Below are 21,530 nucleotides of genomic sequence, written 5' to 3' on the forward strand. Positions count from 1 at the left end.
ACAAAGATTTCCGCCATAGCTCTGCACTCAGCCTCATCTCCCTTGCTGTTCGACATAACTGCCTTCTCTCGACATTTACCCTGAATTACAAATATCTCTCTCATCACCTATTTTGTGGATGAACTGAACTTTCATACTTTACCATCTGAAGACTCCAAGCCTTGTTTCCCCCGAGCTCAATAGTTTGGGAGTTATATTTATACACATATATAAACATAACACTGTTAATTGTTGTTTAACTTGCTTAAGTTACTATATTATAAGTGGATACTAATAAGCATTGTGATTTTCACGTCAAAATCAGACTCCTGTAGTAGTCTGTTGCTGCTGGTTCGTTTCTGAAGCGTTATGGTTCATAACAAAATGGGGCCTGCATCTGGGATATGATCAAATTTGAGGATTGATAAATTATCGATTTCATTGGGGAAATCTCTTTTGATTTATTTCTGTGTGGAAAATTTGCAGCAATGGATGTTGATCGATGTCAGGAAGCGCCAACCTCTGAGGTATTAGAGGACACCAGAAGGATTGAGTTGTTGAGTCTTGCTAGAAGGTTAAAACTTGCTAAGGTGAAATTGACAATGAGGAGGGCACAGATGCAGAGGATAATAGCTGAACATTATGTTTCTGAGAGTGTGTTTAAAGTGGAGGAGTTGGGGGTGTTTCCTGAAAGTAAACCTAGTGAGCTTGAGCTCCAGTACAAGTGAGAAAAATTAAAGATGGAGGCTGCGGAAAGGCAGAGGCAGATTTAGGCTGGAGAGGCAGAAAAACAGACAGAAAATTGTCTCATAAAGTGTAACAAAGGGGAAGGCTTAGCATGCCTATTCTGCTTTGACAGTTGATGAAGCAGCTGATTATTTATACTGCACCAATCATCGCCACTGGGCTATAAACGTGCAGGAGCAGTGTGTGGTTCAGTGCTTTGCTCAAAGACACTCACGCTGCCTTGGCTGAGGCTCAAAATCATGACCTTCAGATCACTAGTTCAACAACTTAACCACATGGTCACGCACCATACATTATGACCTAGTGAAACAGGCTGTGCTCAAAGCTAATGAGTTGGTCCCAGAAGCATACAGGCAAAAGTTTAGAAATTTGAAGAAATCTGTGAACCAGACATATGGAATTTGCTTATGAAAGATTTGTGTGTATTTCCCGCTGGTGCACATATAAAAATGTAAATGATGATTTTAACAGCTTGAAAGAGTTGGTTTTAATTGAAGAATTCAAAAAGTGCGTGCCTGATGACATAAAGACGTAATTAGATGGAAATGAATCTGCCACTATGCAGGTGTCTGCTAGATTAGCAGATCAGTTTGCTTTAACTCATAAGGTTATGTTTACCCTGAATAAGAGTTTCGAAAAGAGTAGCTGGGATAACCAGGGTAAACCAGAAATTAAAGCTGGGATTTGTCACACTTGTCAAGTTGTGGCTAAACCTAATCAGGTAATCCCAGTGGCCCCACTCCGGCCTATACCTGCATTCAGTGAACCCTTTTCCAAAGTTATAGTGGATTGTGCTGGCCCATTTGCCAAAGACTAAAGCTGGCCATCAGTATCTGCTAACTATTATGTGTACTGCATCCATATTCCCAGAGGCAATGCCTCTCAGAAATATTAAAGCTAAAAATGTGTCGAAGGCTCTTAACGAGTTTTTTTTTTTTACTTTATTCGATTTGCCTCAAGAAATCCAGTCTGATCAAGGAAGTAATTTTACATCTGGGTTATTCCAGCAGGTAGTTTATGAACTGGGAGCAAAACAAATTACATCGTCTACATACCATCCGGAATCACAAGGGGCTTTAGAAACATTTCACTCTACCCCCAAAACAATGATCAAGACATACTGTGTTGAAAATGGAAACGACTAGGATGAAGGAATACATTTGCTTTTGTTTGCAGTAAGAGAGTCGGTTCAGGAATCATTGGGCTTTACTCCATTTGAACTCGTATTTGGTCGCAGAGTGAGGTGACCTTTGACCTTGTAAAAGGAGCGGTGGATTGATGGGGATGTACATGTTAACTTGTTAGACTATGTTTTAAAGTTCAAAAATAAACAACACCAATTCTGTAGTCTAGTGAAGCAAAACTTAAAGATTTCTCAAAACAAAATGAAGTGTTGGTTTGATAAGCGGGCTTGAGAAAGAAAATACTGGGTGGGGGATAAGGTGCTTGCCTTATGTTGACGAATCCACTTCAGGTGAAATTCAATAGACCGTATGAAATAGTCTCTCAATTTAATGATGTGAATTATGTTATTACAACACACGACCGACGTAAACTAACACAGCTGATACACATAAATATGATAAAGCCTTATTTTGACAATCAGGCACCATCTGTGAGTGTTGTTGTCAAAATATATGAATCTGGCAACCCTGAGAATGAAACAATAGACTCGTCTGAGACTTTTCAAAAGCCAAACATGGTCCCAGTTAGACTAATGAACTCCGTTGTTCTAGAAAATATTGATAACAAGTTGGCTCATCTGCAGCCAAAGCAACAACAACAGCTGAAGGAATTAGTTCTGAAGTTTAAAGATTTATTTCCCGATGTTCCCAAGCAAACCACGGTCGTAGTACATGACGCAGATATTGGTCAAGCCAAACCGATTAAACAACACCCATATCGCATGAACGTAGAAAATGTAAATTGGCTGAGCAATTGTTGTAAGTGTGGAAACAGATTCAGTAGGTCTCAGAGGCACTGATTATGGGAAGGTAAATGCAGAAAAAAAAACAGATGCCTATCCTATCCCTAGGGTAGATGATTGCATCGATAAGGTTGGAATAGCTAATTTCTTACAAAGATTGATCTGTTGACAGGGTATTGGTGTGTTCCATTGACGGACAGAGGTAGAGAAATTTCTGCATTTGTGACACCATCTGGGTTGTATGAATACAATGTTTTGCCTTTTGGAAAGAAAAATGCTCCAGGAACATTCCAGATAATGATTGATTTTGAAATTCCAGGGTTAGAACACACAGATGCCTATATTGATGACTTAGTCACAGGGAGTGACACTTGGGAAGAGCATATCTCTGCAGTAGAAAAGCTGTTTGACAGGCTTTCGCAGGCCAGCCTTACAGTTAACTTGGCTAAGAGTGAATTTGGCCATGCCTCTGTGACCTGTCTTGGCTATGTTGTAGGTCAAAGGAAGTTGGCTCCTGTCCAGGCAATTACTCAAGTTCCTATTCTGACTGCCAAGAAGGCTCTTAGAAGGTTTCTGGGAATGGATGGATATTATCGTAAGTTCTGTAAGAACTTTGCTGCTATCGCTCTTCCTCTGACTAATCTCCTGAAGAAGGGTGAAAAGTTTGTTTGGACTGAACCTTGTCAGGAGGCATTTGATCGATTGTTATCAGTATTTGAGATTAGGCCAATCAATGTAGTATTCTCAGCAAATTTAATTAGCAGATTGGAGCTGTGGGTGGCAACACAACTCATGGGTGCACAGAAAGCAAATGACAGGGCCAAAGAGACAACCCTGTGGGTTATGTGTCCTGAGGGTCACAGCGAGAGGAGATGGAGCCCACTGTTACCACATGCTGGCGATCTGACAGGAAGTCCAGGAGCCAGCTACACAAGGCAGGGTGAAGGCCGAGGTCTCTGAGCTCCTTGTCGATACTTCATGCCTTTGTATGGCTACTGCTCTGCCCATGACTGCAAGGAACTGCAGAGAACTTTGGAGAGCAGAGAACATCAGGGAAACAAGCCTCCACTCCATGGACTCTCCCTACACTTCCCCTCCCTCGGAAAAGCAGGCCATGTACACAAAGAACCTCATAACCTGGACATTCTTGCTGCAAACCCGCTCCCCCATCGGGGAAGAGATACAAAAGCCTTAAAGTTGTACCTGGTGTACAACCAGGCTGAAGGATGGCTTCCTGTCTGCAGTTATAAGCCAAATGAAAGATAAAATGGACTCGGCCTCACAATGCAACTCGACGTGACCCTGCACCATATGTCTATCTGCATTGCACTTTCTCTGCAGCCATAATGCTTTGATACAGTTTTTTTTGTTGTATATGAACTCAATGTACTGTTGTAATGTATCGATCTGTGTGGATGGTACATCAGGCAAGATTTCCACTGTAGCTCAGTACGTGATGATAATAAACAAATTCCCCATTTTAATTGTGTGGAAATATTAGACAGACTGAGCTTCTGCTCCGGAAGCACAGAAGGAAACTGACCTGTTGTCATTTCTGTGGAAAGCAAATATATGGAAGATGCTTCAATCTCACATTACGATCTGCGGTAAATGGGATCAGGTGACCGGTGGTGGGTCTCCCATATTAATATCAGAATCAAGTTTAATAGCACCGGAATATGCCATGAAATTCGTTGTCTCTGCGGTAGCAGTAGAACCTAATTCTTAACAAAAGATTTTAACAATTGTGATTTAAAATAAGTATATATATAGTACAAAAATAGAAAAAAAATGTAATAAACTATTCTAATTGTGTGGAACTACTTGATCCGGATCTCACTGCGTTGTCTGAAGGGGACAAAAGTGAAGCTACACGGACACGTAGAGCAGTGACCCGCAAATGCTGCAGATCTGCAGAAAAACGTGAACAGGAAACGGGATCAGGTGACGGGTGGAGGGACTCCCACCTGAACCGATGACTCTGCTCCTCTCACCTCACACACTGCCCGACCCATCCGCCGCATTCCCCACATTATTCCATATTTACACCAGATACATGTCTACTTTTCCACACCATATCTACCCCGATCCCTTTCCCTCCACCCCCAGGTCACAGAGTCACGGGCTCGATTCCCATTCCCTTTTTCAGATACTGGGATCCCTGATTCAACCGCTAAAGATGCTGTGCATTTCAATGTGTTCACCTCTCAGTCCTCGACTCTCTAAATGACATTTAGAGTTATCACATTTGATCTTTCTTCAGGTTATGACCTCACCGATCCAGGGATCAGTCAGGTGAATCTTCATTGCACTCTCTATAACAAATACTCTCTAACCTCTTTGTTCATCCTCTATGGAATTAATTTCCATCTTCTGCAGCCCCGTGTTGCCCCCACCACTCACCTCCCCCCCCTTGTCACTATTTTCACCTTCCACCTCCCCCCTCACCTGGATCCACCTCTCACTCCCCAGCTCTTGCCCCATCCCCACCCCTCACCTCTTTTCTCTGACTATTTCCCGTCCACTCTCAGTCCAGAGGGAGGGTCTCGGCCCGAAATGTTGACGGTCCATTTCCCTCCACAGATGCTGTCCGACCCACTGAGTTCCTCCGGCAGTTTGTTCTTTGGTCTGTATAACCCGTGTTAGTATGGGGAGCGGGATTTTACACCATATTGCAGGGTTAGGGTTAGTGGACTTTTCGATGAGACAAAAACATTAATCACGGGTTTCATCACTGAATCCAGTGTTGTGGGATGTAAGGTCCCCTGTTATGTGTCCGGCTGTGCCGTGTTGTTGGTGGAGTGGGCAGCGTGGTGTTTGTCTCGATTCGGGTCACAACACCAGAATTGCCAGCGGGGTCCACACACATTGTGTTAGTCAACAGAAAACCTCTCGTCCCTGCAGTCTTTGTCTCCTGGTAAACTCAACACCCTGACAGTATGGACCATAGATACCCCTTCCTCTCAGAGTCAGGGAATCACTCAGACAGCTGATCGCTGAGAGGAATTATATTTATTGGTCATTAAAGTTCGCCCAGATTCGTTTGGACGGATTTGATGTGGAGTTCGGGGTGTCACAGTGAAAGGGCCGGACTGTTGAACTCTCTCCGTTGTCCAAACATCCTTCCAGGTGAGGCGACACTTCACCTGTGAATCTTCCGGGGTCGCCCGTTGTGTCCGCTGCTCCCGATGCGGTCGCCTCGACACTGGTGACACCGGCTCCTCCGCAGTTGTGTCGGGTGGGAATGTTTTATAACGGGTGTCGATATTTTTCTACCCTTTTGTGCGGGAGGGGTGGGTTTTGGGGGTTGTTGATCGTGATGCCGTCCTTTTTGATGCGGGGGGGGGGTGTGGAGGGAGTTTCATTTTTTTTCTCTCTGAACGAATTTCATGCTTTCTTTGTTTCGTGGTTCTCTGGAGAAGAAAAAAACTCAGCGTTAGTTATGAATACCTGCTTTGATAATAAATTAACCTTTGAACTCTCCACTCCGAGCGGGACTTCCCGGTGTCCAAACATTTCAATTCCGGTTCCCATTCCCGTTCCGACGTGTCATCCCATCCCTTGCCAAGATGAGGCCACCCTGAGGGTGCAGGATCAGCAACTTATATTCCACCCAACCTGATGGCATGAATATCGATTTCCCCTTCCGGTGAACAAATTTACCTCACACCCCTCCCTCCCACTCCCTCTCATCCTCTCTGTCTTTGTACGTCCTCTCACCTGCTTATCACTTCACTCTGGGTCCACTGCTCCATCCCTTTCTCAATATATTGAAGTGTACCTGTGAGTATCGATACTCAAAATATCCTCACACGTCAGGTGTTACATGGTTCGACCTTTATACATCCTGTTTAGTGTTTAAATATATAAAAAGTTAAAGAAGCTTGAATCTTTACATAAATTATTATCGCAACTATACGAATAGAAAATATTGTATTGTGGAAGTGGCAAATGTTAATGGGAGGAGATCAACCATTTGGGAGGTTTGGAAATGCATTTCATCTCGTTCATTGCCTCACTAAATTCCTCTTTTTCCTGTCAACACAAAGAGAAAAAGAGCCTCTTTTCAATCAACTACAGTTGGTGGAGCGAGGCCAAGGAGTTAATCAGCTACTAATGATATGAAATGACGTAAAACTAGCTTGTAGCCTAGAATTTTTTTTTTCCATTTGGCTTCCAAAACAAAACTAAATTTATCCAGGTGTAGAAGAGGATTTTGGATGATTACCTTGAATATTTCATCAAAATCAGGCCGAAGATGAGCGAGCAGTGAATTTTTGTTTCATTATTTTCGACTCTTAAACATAGGTTTTGATGCTCATTCCGTGCTTAATATAGCTCCTTCCTGGTATCCAATGGTACCCATTGGAAAGAGCGGAAGAATGCTCACATTTGTGTACAGGTATTTCCCAGCTTCCTAGGACAACGGGTCGAGTGAGAAGGAATTTCACAAATACCTAAATTAAAAACAGTCACAGCTCCAGGATTTCACCAAAAACGATCAAATATCCTAATGTTATTAGTGGTATTTTTCCCCACCAGCCAACACCCCCGCTTCCGTAAAATTCCCTCTATTTAATATCCGGGGTTGTTAAATTCCGTGCTTGTTTATTTTGACTTTTTTACAGAGGTGTCGGAGCGGCTCTCCGGTGAGCTCTGGCAGCACTGCACCCCTGAATGTATGAGACACTACAGTGTTAAATGCAAAACCCTGAACGGTGTCGATGATCAGAGGGATCTTAGACTCCAAGTGCATCGCTCCCTGAGAGAGACTGCACAGATTGATCGGGTGGTTAAGAAGGCAAATGGCATGGTTGTCTTTATTAGTTGAAGGACTGAGTTCAAAAGTCATGAAGTTGTGCTGCAGCTTTGTAAAACTAGATAGACCACATCTGGAGTGTTTCATACAGTTCTGGTCGCTCCCATTCTCGGAAGGATGTCGGGGCTTTGGAGAGGGCGCAGAAGAGGTTTATCAGGACACTGCCTGGATTAGAGGGCATGAGCTATAACGGGAGGCTGGACAAACTTGTGTTGTTTTCTCCAGAACGGCGCAGGCTGGGGTGAGGCTGGATGGACGTTGATCAGATTACGAGAGGAATGGATAGAGTGGACAGAGGGTATGTTTTTTCCTGGGGGTTTGAAATGTCTGACACATTTAAGGTGAGAGGAGATGTGAGGCGCATCTGTTTATTTCCACAGAATGCTGGGAAGCTGGAGTCTATGCATGGGGTGTTAGTCCCCACCGGTCATGTGATCCTATTTGCCCCTCCCATTTAACCGCAGATGTAATAATCTCTTTGTGCATGTTCACAATCTCCAGGTGGGTGGTCACGCATCCTCCATGTTGTGTTGGGAAATCTGATGTCGGCCACTGAGTCCCGTTAACTTCCCCCGAACTCGCCTCGCTTCCTGAGGCTCCTCACATTTTTCCTGGAGCTTTATGGCTGTTGTGTCTTCTCCCGGACTGGGGTGGGTGAGGAAGGAGAACGTCCCAGGTTGTGGGGATCTTTGATTTCACTGCCTGCTTTACCGAGGGACTGGGAAGTCTAGGGGGGAGAATGGTTTCTGGGATGTGCTGATCTGGATCCAAAGGTCTTACCAGTTCCTCGCAGTCACGGGCAGAGTAGTTACCATGCAAAACGTGAAGTGTCCGGATGGGAAACTTTCTATGTTGTGTTGATAAAATTTTGGTGAGGGTCAAAGTATATCTGGCAAAGTTCTTGTTATTTTTGCTAATTCTGTCATTTTAGAATCTTTTGTACAATAGTATGTACTATTCATTCCGTACCTATGTGTTGCTGGAGGATTGTCCTTGATCCCTTCTCCCACCTGGTTCCATCTGCTCATCTTGTTCAACCTCTGTCCAGTCTCCTCACACCCCCCAACCCCGCTTCAGTGATATACATCAACCATCTGGGTCATCCTCAGTCCACCTTGTATCCCACCTCCTCAATGTTATATATCAGCAAACTTTCTTCCAACCCTTGTCTTCATTGTGAAGTGTTCTTTTGTACCTTTGGCCTCGCTGAGTCATTTCCAGAATCGGTTATTGTTAGCTGGAATGCCAGAGGGTCATCAGGTCCCAGTTCTGTTGTGCATTGGTGTGGAGGTGCTAGTTTATGAACAGTGACGGACTGACACACTGCAGCATTTTACTGGCAGCAAAGAGTACTGGGAGAGTTGGTGCTTGGGCTCTAATCCTGTGATCGGCATTCCAGGCAAATGGAACTGTCGGTGTTTTGGCTTTGACTTTGGTTAGTGCTTCTACAGATGGGGCTGGATGGATGTCCTTCTTCGAGCAGCTGGACATTGGTTGTGGTGAAATCCTAGATTGCACAACCCAGTGTGAGATGTGGGGACAATGTGTGAGACTCTCAGGGTCAGTGAGTGGCAGATTCAGCTGTGTGATTGTGAGGTTGGGTCCTCGGATATCATAGTTTTTGATCCAGGTAAAATGGAACCAGGGATCGAGCTGTTTGGGCTTGTGAGGTGTTGAGTGAGTATTTCTGGTCTGGGATCAGATGTTTGTTTCTGGAGTTCCTTTGGAAGCAATGACTGCCAATCTGAGGAGAGGATGAGTTCCCATTCCATCCTCACAGGGAGAGGCTGTGAGTAAATGGGCTGTTCCGTGTTTACAACAGTAGAAATAGACCCTGAGTTTGGTGTTCAAACTGTGTTTGGAAATCCCCCCCCCCCCCTCACTGTCACACAGTGAAAATCAGGCAGCTGTGCTGGAGATCTGCACTAAAAACTGAAAATGTTTGAAGTCAACCTGATGAAATGTTATTAATTGAATTGTATTGTAATCTGTTCCTTACCTGCTGAGTGTTTCTGGTAATTCCAGTTTCTTTTTATTTCTTGGTTTATATTTCATGAAATGGACCTGTTTTAACCTGGAAATGAAAATGGCTGTGATAGTTTGTAGGCCTCCGTTAGAGTCTCTGCAAGTCTCCCCTCTCCACACCACCGATGTTGTCCAAGGGAAGGGCATTAGGACCCATACAGCTTGGCACTGGTGTTGTCGCTCAAGGACATACACGCAGCCTCTGCCTAGGCTCGAACTAGCAACCTTCAGATCACTAGACCAACACCTTAACCACATGGCCACGCGCCAGCACATGTGATAGTAGAACAGTAAAGAAAGCACAACGTTTCCCTTTAAATTATCCTGGTACCAATTTGTCTGTTATTCCTGGAAATGTGTTCAGTACAGTTGTTGCTAACAAGGTTTACAAGAATAATCTCAGGAATGATCAGCGTTATGTATGAGGAGCATTTGATGGTTCTGGACCTGTGCTCAATGGAGTTCAGAGGGACGGTGGGGGTGGTGGGGGGATGTATGGTTAGGTAAACCTACCGAATGCTGAAAAGCCTGGATACAGTGGACATGGAGAGGATGTTTCCATTAGACAGAGTCTGTGATCTGACAGCAGAGTCTCAGAATAAAGATGCTTCCTGTTAAAATTCAGTTGAGATTTTTTTTTGCCAAAAGATGTCTGATCTGTGGAATTTGTTGCCACAGAGTGTGGTTGAGGCTGCGATTTGGGTATATTTATGACAGAGATTAATATATTCATGACTGCTAAGTAGCTTCAGGGTTACAGGAGGAAGGCAGGAATATGGTGTTGGAATAAAAATCAGCCATGGTTGAGTGGTGTGGCAGACCAGATGGATCGAATCATCTAATTCTGTTCCTTTGTCTTATGTGTTACCATGACTGAATGATGGCTCCTTCTTATCCCATATCGTTTTGTGACATATGAGGGACAATAAAAGATTGTTCACTGAGATCATTATATTTGCCTTCAGCGTTTAAATTTCAGTGAGTTTTGTTCCTAGTAATATTAAGCAGAAATGTTTGGTTCTCCTTTGTAATGTTAATGTGCTTCATTATCTTTCATGTTAGAGTTAGACCTGCAGTGAGAGATTTATTGGAAGAAAAACCACGACTGAAGACGAGGGAATAGCAACAAGTGAACCAGCCCGAGGACTGAGAGCATCAACTGGAGAGAACCCATCTGACTCAGGGTTTCCATTGATTCAGTCAGGAGAAAGTTTGGTGAGTCTCATTTACTCAAACACTGGTCCTTTAGACATTACGTACATGCACAAAGGAAGGTAGGGAATAGTTGGGAGTGAGACAGAATGTGCCCAGAAGAACCAGTTATGCCTCTGTCAGAACCAGTTGTGAAGAAGTCCTCCCCCCCCAATGTTCCCTTTAAACTTTTTGCCCTTCACCCTTAACCCGTGTCCTCTGGTTTTTTTCTCCCCTAGCCTCAGTGGATAAAGCCTGCTTGCATTCACTTTATCTATACCCATCATAATTTTATATACCTCTATGAAGTCTCCCCTCATTCTTCTACACTCCAAGGAATAAAGTCCTAAACTATTCAACCTTTCTGTGTAACTCAGTTTCTCAAGTCCCGGCAACATCCTCATAAACCTTCTCTGCACTCTTCTGACCTTATTAATATTCTTCCTGTAATTCGGTGACCAGAGCTGCTCACGATACTCCAAATCCGGCCTCACCAATGCCTTATACAACCTCACCATAACATTCCAATCCTTATACTCAATACTTTGACTCATAAAGGCCAATGTACCAAAAGCTCTCTTTACTACCCTATCTACCCGTGATGCCACTTTTACGGAATTTTGTATCAGTATTCCTAGATCCCTCTGTTCTACTGCACTCCTCAGTGCCCCACCATTTACCTTATCTGTTCTACATTGGTTTTTCCTTCCAAAGTGCAATACCTCACACTTGTCTGTATTAAACTCCATTTGCCATTTTTCAGCCCATTTTTCTAGCTGGTCCAGATCCCTTTGCAAGCTTTGAAAACCTTCCTCACTGTCCACTGTACCTCCAATCTTTGTATCATCAGCAAATTTGCTGATCCAATTTACCAAATTATTATCCACATCATTGATATAGATGACAAATAACAATGGACCCAGCACTGATCCCTGTGGCACACCACTAGTCACAGGCCTCCACTCAGAGAAACAATCCTCCACTACCAATCTCTGGCTTCTCCCATTGAGCCAATGTCTAATCCAATTTACTACCTAACCTCCCATGCAGGACCTTGTCAAAGGCCTTACTGGAGTCCATGTAGACAACATCCACTGCCTTGCCTTCATCCACTTTCCTTGTAACCTCCTCAAAACACTCTAAAAGATTTGTTAAACATGACCTACCACACACAAAGCCATGTTGACTCTCTCTAATAAGACCCTGTCTATCGGAATAATTGTCGATTCTGTCTCTTAGTACTCCTCCAATATTTTACCCATGACCAACATCAAACTTACCAGCCTATAATTTTGAGAATTACTTTTAGAGCCTTTTTTAAGCAATGGAACAACATGAGCTATCCTCCAATCCTCTGGCACCTCACCCGTAGATAACATTTAAATATATCTGCCAGGGCCCCTGCAATTTCAACACTAGTCTCCTTCAAGGTCTGAGGGAATACCCTGTCAGGTCCTGGATATTTATCTACTCGCCTCAAGATAGCAAGCAACCTCCTCCTCTTCTATCTGTATAGGTTCCATGACCTCAATACTGGTTTGCCTTATTTCCATTGACTCCATGCCAGTTTCCTTAGTAAATACAGACGCAAAAAAACCATTTAAGATCTCCCCCATTTCTTTCGGTTCCATTCATAGCCAACCACTCTGATCTTCAAGAGGACCAATTTTATCCCTTACTATCCTTTTGCTCTTAACATACCTGATGTAGCTCTTTGGATTATCCTTCACCCTGACTGCCAAAGCAACCTCATGTCTTCTTTTAGCCCTCCTGACTTTCTTAAGTATTTTCTTACTCTTTTTATACTCCTCTAGGACCTTATTTGCTCCCTGTTTCTTATACATGTCATACATCTCTCTTTTTCTTTATCAGAGTTCCCTCGAGAACCAAGGTTCCTTATTCTTATTCATTTAGCCTTAAATCCTGAGACTTTGTTCCCAGGGTGTCCTCATGGGGCATCCAGAAATGATTTCAGCTGGTGACAACCCTGTTTTCCCCTGTGGGGTAACCCTCATGTGGAATCAGGCTAATGGTCGGACCTTCAACCAAGTGAGTCCAGTCTCCGCTGTTAGTCTGGCCAGTTTACTCTTCAGAGTTTCATTGGCTCTTTCCACTATACCGGCGGTCCGTGGGTGGTGTACACAGTGGAATTGTTGCTTGATAGCTAGTTCGTTACATACCCCTTCGTTTACTTTCATCACAAAGTGTGGGCCATCGTCAGAGCTCAGCATCTCTGGCAGGCCATACCTGTGAATGATTTCCCATAATAATACCTTCACAACAGTCAGCAGTATTAATGGTAGTTGGAAAAGCTTCAACACATCTACTAAACACGTCTAAGCAGTATCTATAGCAATGTACTCTAGGCAAGTCAATGAAATCAACTTGTAGACACAAAAAAGTTTCACCTGTCAAGGGAGTCGTACCCGGTGTGCAGGGTACAGGTGACCAACCATTCCCTCCTTTTCCAAGTGTGTACAGTTATGTACATAATTGACCAATGTTAGTAAAAACTGTGTAAGAACACAAACCTGTCCCACTGGGTGATCCAAAAACCTAGGTCAGGGTCTTTCTGGCATCCCATCTGGGACCACAGTTTGCGCTCCTCCTCAGAGACGTCCCCCTGAAAAGTACGCACCTCCCGCATGGCTGGCAAACCCGTTCTGCTTGAGTCATGGAGGATTGCTTGACGGGAACCCGAGCGGACTACAACTACCAAGGATTGTGCCGCACTTTTCGCTGTCTAACCTGCTAAAGCATTGCCTTTAGTGACCAGGTTAGACATACGGATGTTGGCTGCACATTTAATAATAGCCAAAGCTCGAGGTAGCTGTAGAGCGGTGAGTAAGTTGTTTACAAAGGTGGCATTACTAATGGGGTGGCCAGAGGAAGTCAGGAATCCCCATGTTCCCAGAGAGCCCTGTATTCATGTACCATTCCAAACGCATAACGGGAGTCCGTGTAAACGTTCCCATTTCTGTCTGTTGCTGCGATACAGGCACGAGTCAGAGCAAACAGCTCAGCCTTCTGGGCAGAGACAGCTGCTTCAAAAGAGGCTTGCTCAATTACTTCACTGTTGCATAGTCAGAATATCGTTTTCCTGCTGGATCCACAAAAGAGCTTCCATCCTCGTAAAAAGTTGCCTCAGGCTTGAGGGGCTATTGCAGAATGGATGGGAGAGTCTGTCCTTCTTTCACTGTGATCCAGACAGGGGGCAGTTGGTGCGGCTGACTTCATGGCCTGAAATTGCCCAGAGATGTGATGCAACATCTTGGGTTTTGTCAATATTAAAAGAGAGTTTTACTAGATGTCCCGTCTTCACTTCCGACTCCTTCCAGTATCGGAGTTGGCCCACAGGAAATCTTGCCAGTCTCCTTTCGTGCTGGAGGCTTGTTTTGTCAGGGTGTAGGCAGGGAACCCAGGGCAAACCCTGATGCTGGTATGGGCAGCCACCAGTCCTGTCTGTCGCCAAAGGAAATCTAGAACTTCAGACAGTAATGAACTGCCCTCTCTTCCTTTAACATGTCCAATCACCGTGACTGGGAACTTCTGTCCCCTGAGGGGTGCATAATATTAGCTTTCCTCAGTTGAGCACCATGTAGGGTCATAGCACAGAGTCACATGCGAGTCAGCGGCTGGCAGAAGGGGTTCAAACTCAGTGGAGTCCAGATTAAATGCCCACCACTGGGGGGGTTCAGAAATTGGGGAAGCTGTCGGTTGTTCGCTAGTTGCAGGGTGATAGAGAATCTCAACTTTCAACAGACAGAGCAAGTCTCTCCCTGCTAGATTACACCCCCGTCTGGTGGTGACTGTAAATGAAACCTCACACTGGCTCCCCTGGAATTCCACCTGCAGTGGCTGGTTATGTGAATATGTAAATCCTATGCCTTCAAAGCCAAACACAGTGATTGTAGCGTCTGATAGCTGGAATCCCTTTTCTGATACTGTTTCCTGATCGAGAGTGGTTGTGGTTGCCCCCATATCAATCATAAACGGAATTGAAATTCCAGCAACTTGCAATATTACATTGGGCTCTTCCTGAGGGGTGGAAATCACAGTAGGAAGCATCCTTGCTTGTTCATTTCTAAATGGGTTGTTTTCCCCACCTGTCCTGTGGCAGCTTTCTGTTCTTCTGTTCCCATTTCTGATCCCCAGATATAGCCCGCTCGCATCCTTCTTTCCACTGAACATATTCACCTTTACTATTAGTTCCCTTCAGGGTTGATCGGGATTCGAAAGTCGGGTCGCAATGATATGTCAAAGCTCAACGTATTCCATTTCGGTCATTGTCAGGCCAATCCATATTATTTTTAATCGTGTTGGCTATCTATATTGGTAAGCGATAGAACAGTAGGGCATTAAACTGGGGGTCAGATTCCCATTATTAAAGGCTTGGTCTCCTGCGAAAGTGCCATAGCAGGCCACAAATCACTCCCAATAGTCTGGTCCCGATTCCCCAGGCTTAGGTTTGTATTCAACTACTTTAATGATGTTTACAGGTTGCTGGAGAGCCCTTTCCAAGGCTTGAATAATCTGGTCTGTCTGTTCATTCTCATTATGTTTTCCCGCCTGTAACTCCTGATAGGTTTGGTATCTGAAATCTGCCTTCCATTTCCTCCCCTCAGCAGCTGAGAGAATCATGCAGCAGAGATTGAATAAATCTTGTGGAGTTGCATTGAACATTTTTGTATTGCGGACACACTGTGCTGGATTTTCTTTTCTATCTGGGACCTGATTCATGATCATTATCATTTCTTGAGGCTTCCAGGGTGCATACACAGGAATCACTGAGGGCTGTCCCTCCCCCTGCTCGTGGATTGGGCAGCATTCAGGTGGGAATTGTCTTTGTGGAGCCATTAACTGGGGTTTTATTGGATTCTTCCGTCCCAGTCTCGGAATAAACCTCTGTATTCCCAGGATCACATGGTAAAGTGACACCCTCCCCACCTTCCCCCCCCCCCACCCCCGTCCCGCTGTTTTACCCGAGCGGCCACTGTTGGGGTTTGGGAGCACTGGGTGCACTTGGCCCCTGGTAAGGTAGGAGAGGTACGGTGGGTGCCCACTCCTCATCACGGTCACTGTCCTCAAACAGGGTCGGTATGACAGACATGGGTTTGGGATCCCTTGTTTCCCTATCAGTATGTCACGAAACCCAATTTCCCTCGTGGTCAATAAAGTATGTCTGTCTAACGTTCCTGCCCTTTTCTCCTATCAGGACCAGCCTTGGTTTGCTTACGTTGTTCTTCCTGCTCTCATTTTCGGCATCCATCCACCCATTCACACTTCACTTTTAGCGTCTCCCAACCTTTGCATTACATACCTCTATCCCGTTGTCACATGCATTATTACTCCAACTTGCTAATAATATACTGTTCCTCTTCATATCTGCTTTTCCTTCCATTCCCTTTTCAACAATTTCCACTTCTTTCCACAGTTCTTTTTCCAAATCAAATTTACTGCTTGTTCTCAGGGAGGTAATATCCCAGGCTCCTGCACCCTCCCCCGTCCGTGGCCAAATTTTGTTCCCCAATTTCCTATTCAGCGCTGCACTCAACATTCACAAATCTTTTTCCTTGTCTGGAAAACTCACAATCGACTGCAATTGACCCATGTTCTCTTTGTCATTTACCCGGCACAAAGCCTCCTGCTCAATTATCGATCAGGTAACTTTACCCGGCTGGCACCTCCTGCTCAATTAATGAAATTACCTGGCATGTAAGCCTCCTGCCCACTTAGTAAAATTTACCTGGTACCACCTTCTGGCCACTTAGCAAAATTTTGCCTTATACTAGCCTCACGACAGATTTTTTCCTGATCCCGTCAAGCTAAGCAATCAGCCTTCGGCGAGGGACCGTACCTCCAAATGAACTAACGGAGAGTGACAAAAGGTAAAATACCTATTGGGCACCTGGTCACTCTCCGCAGTCCCCAGAGTGGTCCAGCCAGTTGCTCAGCCTGTCTGCTTGGCACTCCCTGTATTGGGAACGTGTTTGTGATGACAAATGTTAAAAGTTGAATCCAATTAAAACTCGGGAGTCCAGTTTCTTATCATCACCACAGTTTATTGCGCATTCTCCTGCAGGAGTTTGAGACCCATTTGTCAAAGGGAAGGCACGTAAGCACTGCCACTATCTAACAAGTGGACTGACTTAGTCAGGTTACAGCCGTATACTTGTACATAGTAAGCAAATACATTACAATTGCAATATGTTGTTTGAACTGGTACAACCAAGTCTGTTGGTGCAAAACTTAATTACTTAGAATTGAGAGTTCACTAAATCAAGGTTTTAATTACAGATGCATGTACAGTCCAGTCCTTGTCAGTTATTCCCTTTGCAAGGCCCTGATTTGATTACAAACAGAAGTTCATTCCTGTCCTTATCAGTGAGTCCTCCTCCACTTACTCAAACAAGAGTACAGTGTATAATGTTATCAGCTAATGAGAGTACAATGTATAATGTCATCAGCTCTCAGTGTGTCTGCCACAGAGAACTGGTTATGAGCCTGTCTTAGCTAAATGCTGAAAACTGAGTTCACTTCAGTTCAAAATTCCTATTCAGTCCCAATTATTCTTTTAGCCAGAGGTTACATAGGTTCAAAGTGATTTTTTTATATATCCTCAATTCCTCAGGTGGGTTCAGGGGAAATATTTATGTCCAATATAGAAACTGCTGTTACCTGTGTGTATTGTGGTGATGCAAAAGTTGCTGGAGAATTTGCAAGTGGGAAGAAGTGGAGTGATATTTGGAAATCTGACTTTTTAAAGCGTAGTTTAGCAAGCAAACCACATATGGACAATGTACAAAAGCTCTGGTGAGAAAATCCTTCATTACCCGTTACAGGCCTCCTACATAGGTTGTGTGAGAGTGCAGATGAACTCGATCACGTATAATGTGTAAAATGTCCTTGTTTATGTTAAGAGCTTTTTTAGTTGTATAAGATAATGAGGGGCATTGATTGTGTGCATAGCCAGAGGTTATTTTCCCAGGGCTGAAATGGCTAACACAAGAGAGCAGAGTTTTAAGGTGCTTGAAAATTGATACTGAGGGGATGTCAGGGGTAACTTTTTTTACACAGAGGATGGTGGGTGCATGAAATTCATTGCTGGCTTTTTGTGTGAGAGTGTTTCAGTTACTGTGGGTACAGGAAACCATGCAGCTCAGTGGGAACAGGGAATAATACCAATGGAGAGAGTCAAACAGCCAGGTTACAGATTGGAGACGGCAGAAATGCCCCATTCTTATAGAGACAGGAAGAGCATCAGAGAGTTTGATGGTCATTCCAGATGCCAGCACTGTGCCCAGTTAGAAGATGATTTCTCTCTCCAACTTGGGTTGAACTTCACTGTAACAGTGTGTCGCCAGATCATACCTTGACAACTCAAGTGATCTCATCTGAAATGTGGTCCTACACCCATTGATTGATTCTGTAAATCTTTTTACAGGTTAAAAATGACAAGGAATTTGTCTATGGGAATCTTGAACACAACACGCCAGTTTTGCTGTCTCTGTCCAGATATTTAAGAAGTGGAGCAAGGGATTCACTCGATCATCCTTCCTGCTCAGACTGTGGGGAGGGATTCACTCTATCATCTGACTGACTGCCATGCCTGTCATTTTAAACAAGGGGGAAGGAACCCATTCATCTGCTCAGACAGTGGGAATGGATTCAGTTGGACATTTCAACTGAAGGTACATCAGCAAGTTTACACTGGGACAAGGTCATTCACCTGTTCTGTGTGTGAGAAAGGATTCAATTGGTCTTTCCACCTGTGGACACACCAGTCAGTTCACATTGGGCAGAGGCTGGTCAACTGCTGAATTTGTGGGGAAGGATTCACTCAGTCATCTGAACTAATGGCTCACCAGCGAGTTCACACCGGGGAGCAGCCGTTCACCTGCTCAGACTGTGGGAAGGGATTCACTCAGTCATCTAATCTGAAGAAACATCAGCGAGTTCACACTGGAGAGAAGCCGTTCACCTGCTCAGACTGTGGGAAGGGATTCACTTGCTCAGATAAACTGAAGATACATCAGCGAGTTCACACTGGGGAGAGGCCGTTCACCTGCTCAAACTGTGGGAAGGGATTCACTCAGTCATCTAAACTGAAGGAACATCAGCAATTTCACAGTGGGGAGAGGCCGTTCATCTGCTCAGACTGCGGGAAGGGATTCACTCGGTCATCCGACCTGCTGGCACACAAGTCAGTTCACACTGGGGAGAGGCCGTTCACCTGCTCAGACTGTGGGAAGGGATTCACTTTGTCATCCCAACTGAAGGTACATCACCGAGTTCACACTGGGGTTTGGCCGTTCATCTGTGCAGACTGTGGGAAAGGATTCACTCAGTTATCAAAACTGGAGGTACATCAGCGAGTTCACACTGGAGAGAGGCCATTCACCTGCACAGACTGTGGGAAGGGATTCACTCAGTCATCTATTCTGAAGTTACATCAGCGAGTTCACACTGGGGAGCGGCCGTTCACCTGCTCAGACTGTGGGAGGGGATTCACTTGCTTATCTAATCTGAAAGGACATCAGAGAGTTCACACTGGTGAGAGGCCATTCACCTGCTCAGACTGTGGGAAGGGATTCATTCTCTCACACGAACTACTGGTACACAAGTCAGTTCACACTGGGGAGTGGCCGTTCACCTGCTCAGACTGTGGTAAGGGATTCTCTCAGTCATCCCAACTGAAGGTACACCAGCGAGTTCACACTGGAGAGAGGCCATTCACCTGCTCAGACTGTGGGAAGGGATTCATTTGCTCATCTGAACTGAAGGTACATCAGCGAGTTCACACTGGGGAGAGGCCATTCACCTGCTCAGACTGTGGGAAGGGATTCACTCAGTCATCCCATCTGAAGGTTCATCAGCGAATTCACACTGGAGAGAGGCCGTTCACCTGCTCAGACTGTGGGAAGGGATTCACTTGTTCATCCCAACTGAAGGTACATCAGCGAATTCACACTGGGGAGAGGCCGTTCACCTGCTCAGACTGTGGGAACACATTTACTCGGTCATCTCAACTACAGAGACACCAGCGAGGTCACACTGAGTAGAGGCCGATCAACTGGTCAGTCTTTGGGAAAAGTTTCTCTCAGCCAAATCAACCAAAATGTGCGTCAGCGAGTTCACACTGGGGAGAGGCCGTTCACCTGCTGCGAATGTGGGAAGGGATTCACTAAGTAATCTAAGCTTATGTAACTCTCGCTTTAGCCAGCAGCTTAATATAGCTTAATGTGGCCCCCCCAGCCCGGCCAAACTTAAGAAATCTCATTTGGGTGGATGCTGCATGATGTGTCCCCTGTTACAGATCAGTACTGTACCCCGAAATAACAGACGGTACACAATATGTGATTAAACAATCGAGATTTATAATTCTTACTTTGACTATAGGGTTAGTAAAGAAAACAAAAAAAAAGAAACAGAGCCCAGTCTCTCCATTCACGTCTTCTCATCTCTCCCCAGCAAAAGACCATGAAAATCTCTCTTCCAGACTCACAAGAAGGAACATTTCTCTCATTGGATAGACCCGCACTCCAAATCCCTGTTTTCTATAGTCGTAACCTAAACATTGTTATACTTGTGACAGACTACCGGGTTTACACTTGGGAGGAAGTTTCAATGAGCTGCAAGCTGGATATTTGTCCATCACCGTTGCTGAATGCAATTTCGAGAGTGACTGTCGGTGCTGAACTCTGCAATTATTGCTGCTGCTCACCACACCCAGTTCTGCACCCTGGTCACTGGGCATGGGTGGAGTTTCTTCTGCTGCACATTCACCTTTAATGGGACTGGAGTTTAATATTCTGGATCTAAAACAAATAAATCAGTTCTATTTTAAACACTGTCTCCGGTACTTAGTGAGTTTATAACACACCTAGTGCACAGTAGAGGGTCAACTCAGGCCAGCTGGCCCCTGCCAGTGATTCTGTTCCAGGACAGTCCATTTAAATCCTCCCCTGTTGTTCACCTCTTGCTCTCCCTGTGGTGATGGGTTCCAAACAGTCACCATCCTGTGGATGAAGATGTTTCCCTGAATTTTCTGCAGACTGAGGAAATTGAGCTGACTGCAGTTCTGTCTGAGATGTTCTTTACCCCTGAAATCTCTGAGCTGAGGAAGAATGAATTTGGGAGATACCCTCCTTATTCATGGCTCATTTCCACATTATGGGTCATTTTCCCTGCTTCTGAAGGGTTGTTAGAAAACACACTGTCCTCTAAAGACTGAAAGCAGAATGCAAAACCATTGGTTGGATGTTCAACGGAGCAGGGTCAGAAACCAGAGGCGGGTCTGCACAGGGCAGAGTTTGGGGCTCTGGACGATGGTCGGGGTAAGAACGCATGATAAGGAGAAGGGAATCAGCAGCGGGGTGTGGCAACGAATGATAGAGTAGCAACATTTGGAAGCTGATTGACAGAGAAAATATTTCGGTTGTCTGACTGATGACACAAACAATACCTGTGGTGAGGTGCTCTTGTTTGGAATGGTCTTATCTATTGGGGGAGTTGTTCCTGCTTGTTTATCCTGTAATATTATATCCGAATGGTTATTATGGATTGTCCTATCTGAAATAATGTATTGATTATAAAACATAGAACATAGAATAGTACAGAACATTACAGGCCCTTCGGCCCACAATGTTGTGCTGACCCTCAAACCCTGCCTCCCATATAGCCTCCCACCTTAAATTCCTCCATATACCTGTCTAGTAGTCTCTTAAATTTCACTAGTGTATCTGCCTCCACCACTGACTTGGGCAGTGCATTCCATGCACCAACCACTCTCTGAGTGAAAAACCTTCCTCTAATATCCCCCTTGAACTTCCCTCCCCTTAC

General features: G+C 44.7%; 1 protein-coding gene across 1 annotated transcript; it reads left to right on the forward strand.

Annotated features, from left to right (window-relative positions):
• The first annotated feature begins 10,514 nt into the window (after window positions 1-10,514).
• Window positions 10,515-20,528, forward strand: LOC140721122 (uncharacterized). Its single transcript, XM_073035995.1, has 2 exons — window positions 10,515-10,712; window positions 18,133-20,528. The coding sequence occupies exon 2, from the start codon at window positions 18,545-18,547 to the stop codon at window positions 19,748-19,750; it is 1,206 nt and encodes a 401-aa protein (XP_072892096.1). The 5' UTR covers window positions 10,515-10,712; window positions 18,133-18,544; the 3' UTR covers window positions 19,751-20,528.
• The last annotated feature ends 1,002 nt before the right edge of the window (window positions 20,529-21,530 follow it).

Source organism: Hemitrygon akajei, unplaced genomic scaffold (genome assembly GCF_048418815.1).
Source record: "Hemitrygon akajei unplaced genomic scaffold, sHemAka1.3 Scf000050, whole genome shotgun sequence".
In the NCBI taxonomy this organism is placed as follows: Eukaryota; Metazoa; Chordata; class Chondrichthyes; order Myliobatiformes; family Dasyatidae; genus Hemitrygon; species Hemitrygon akajei.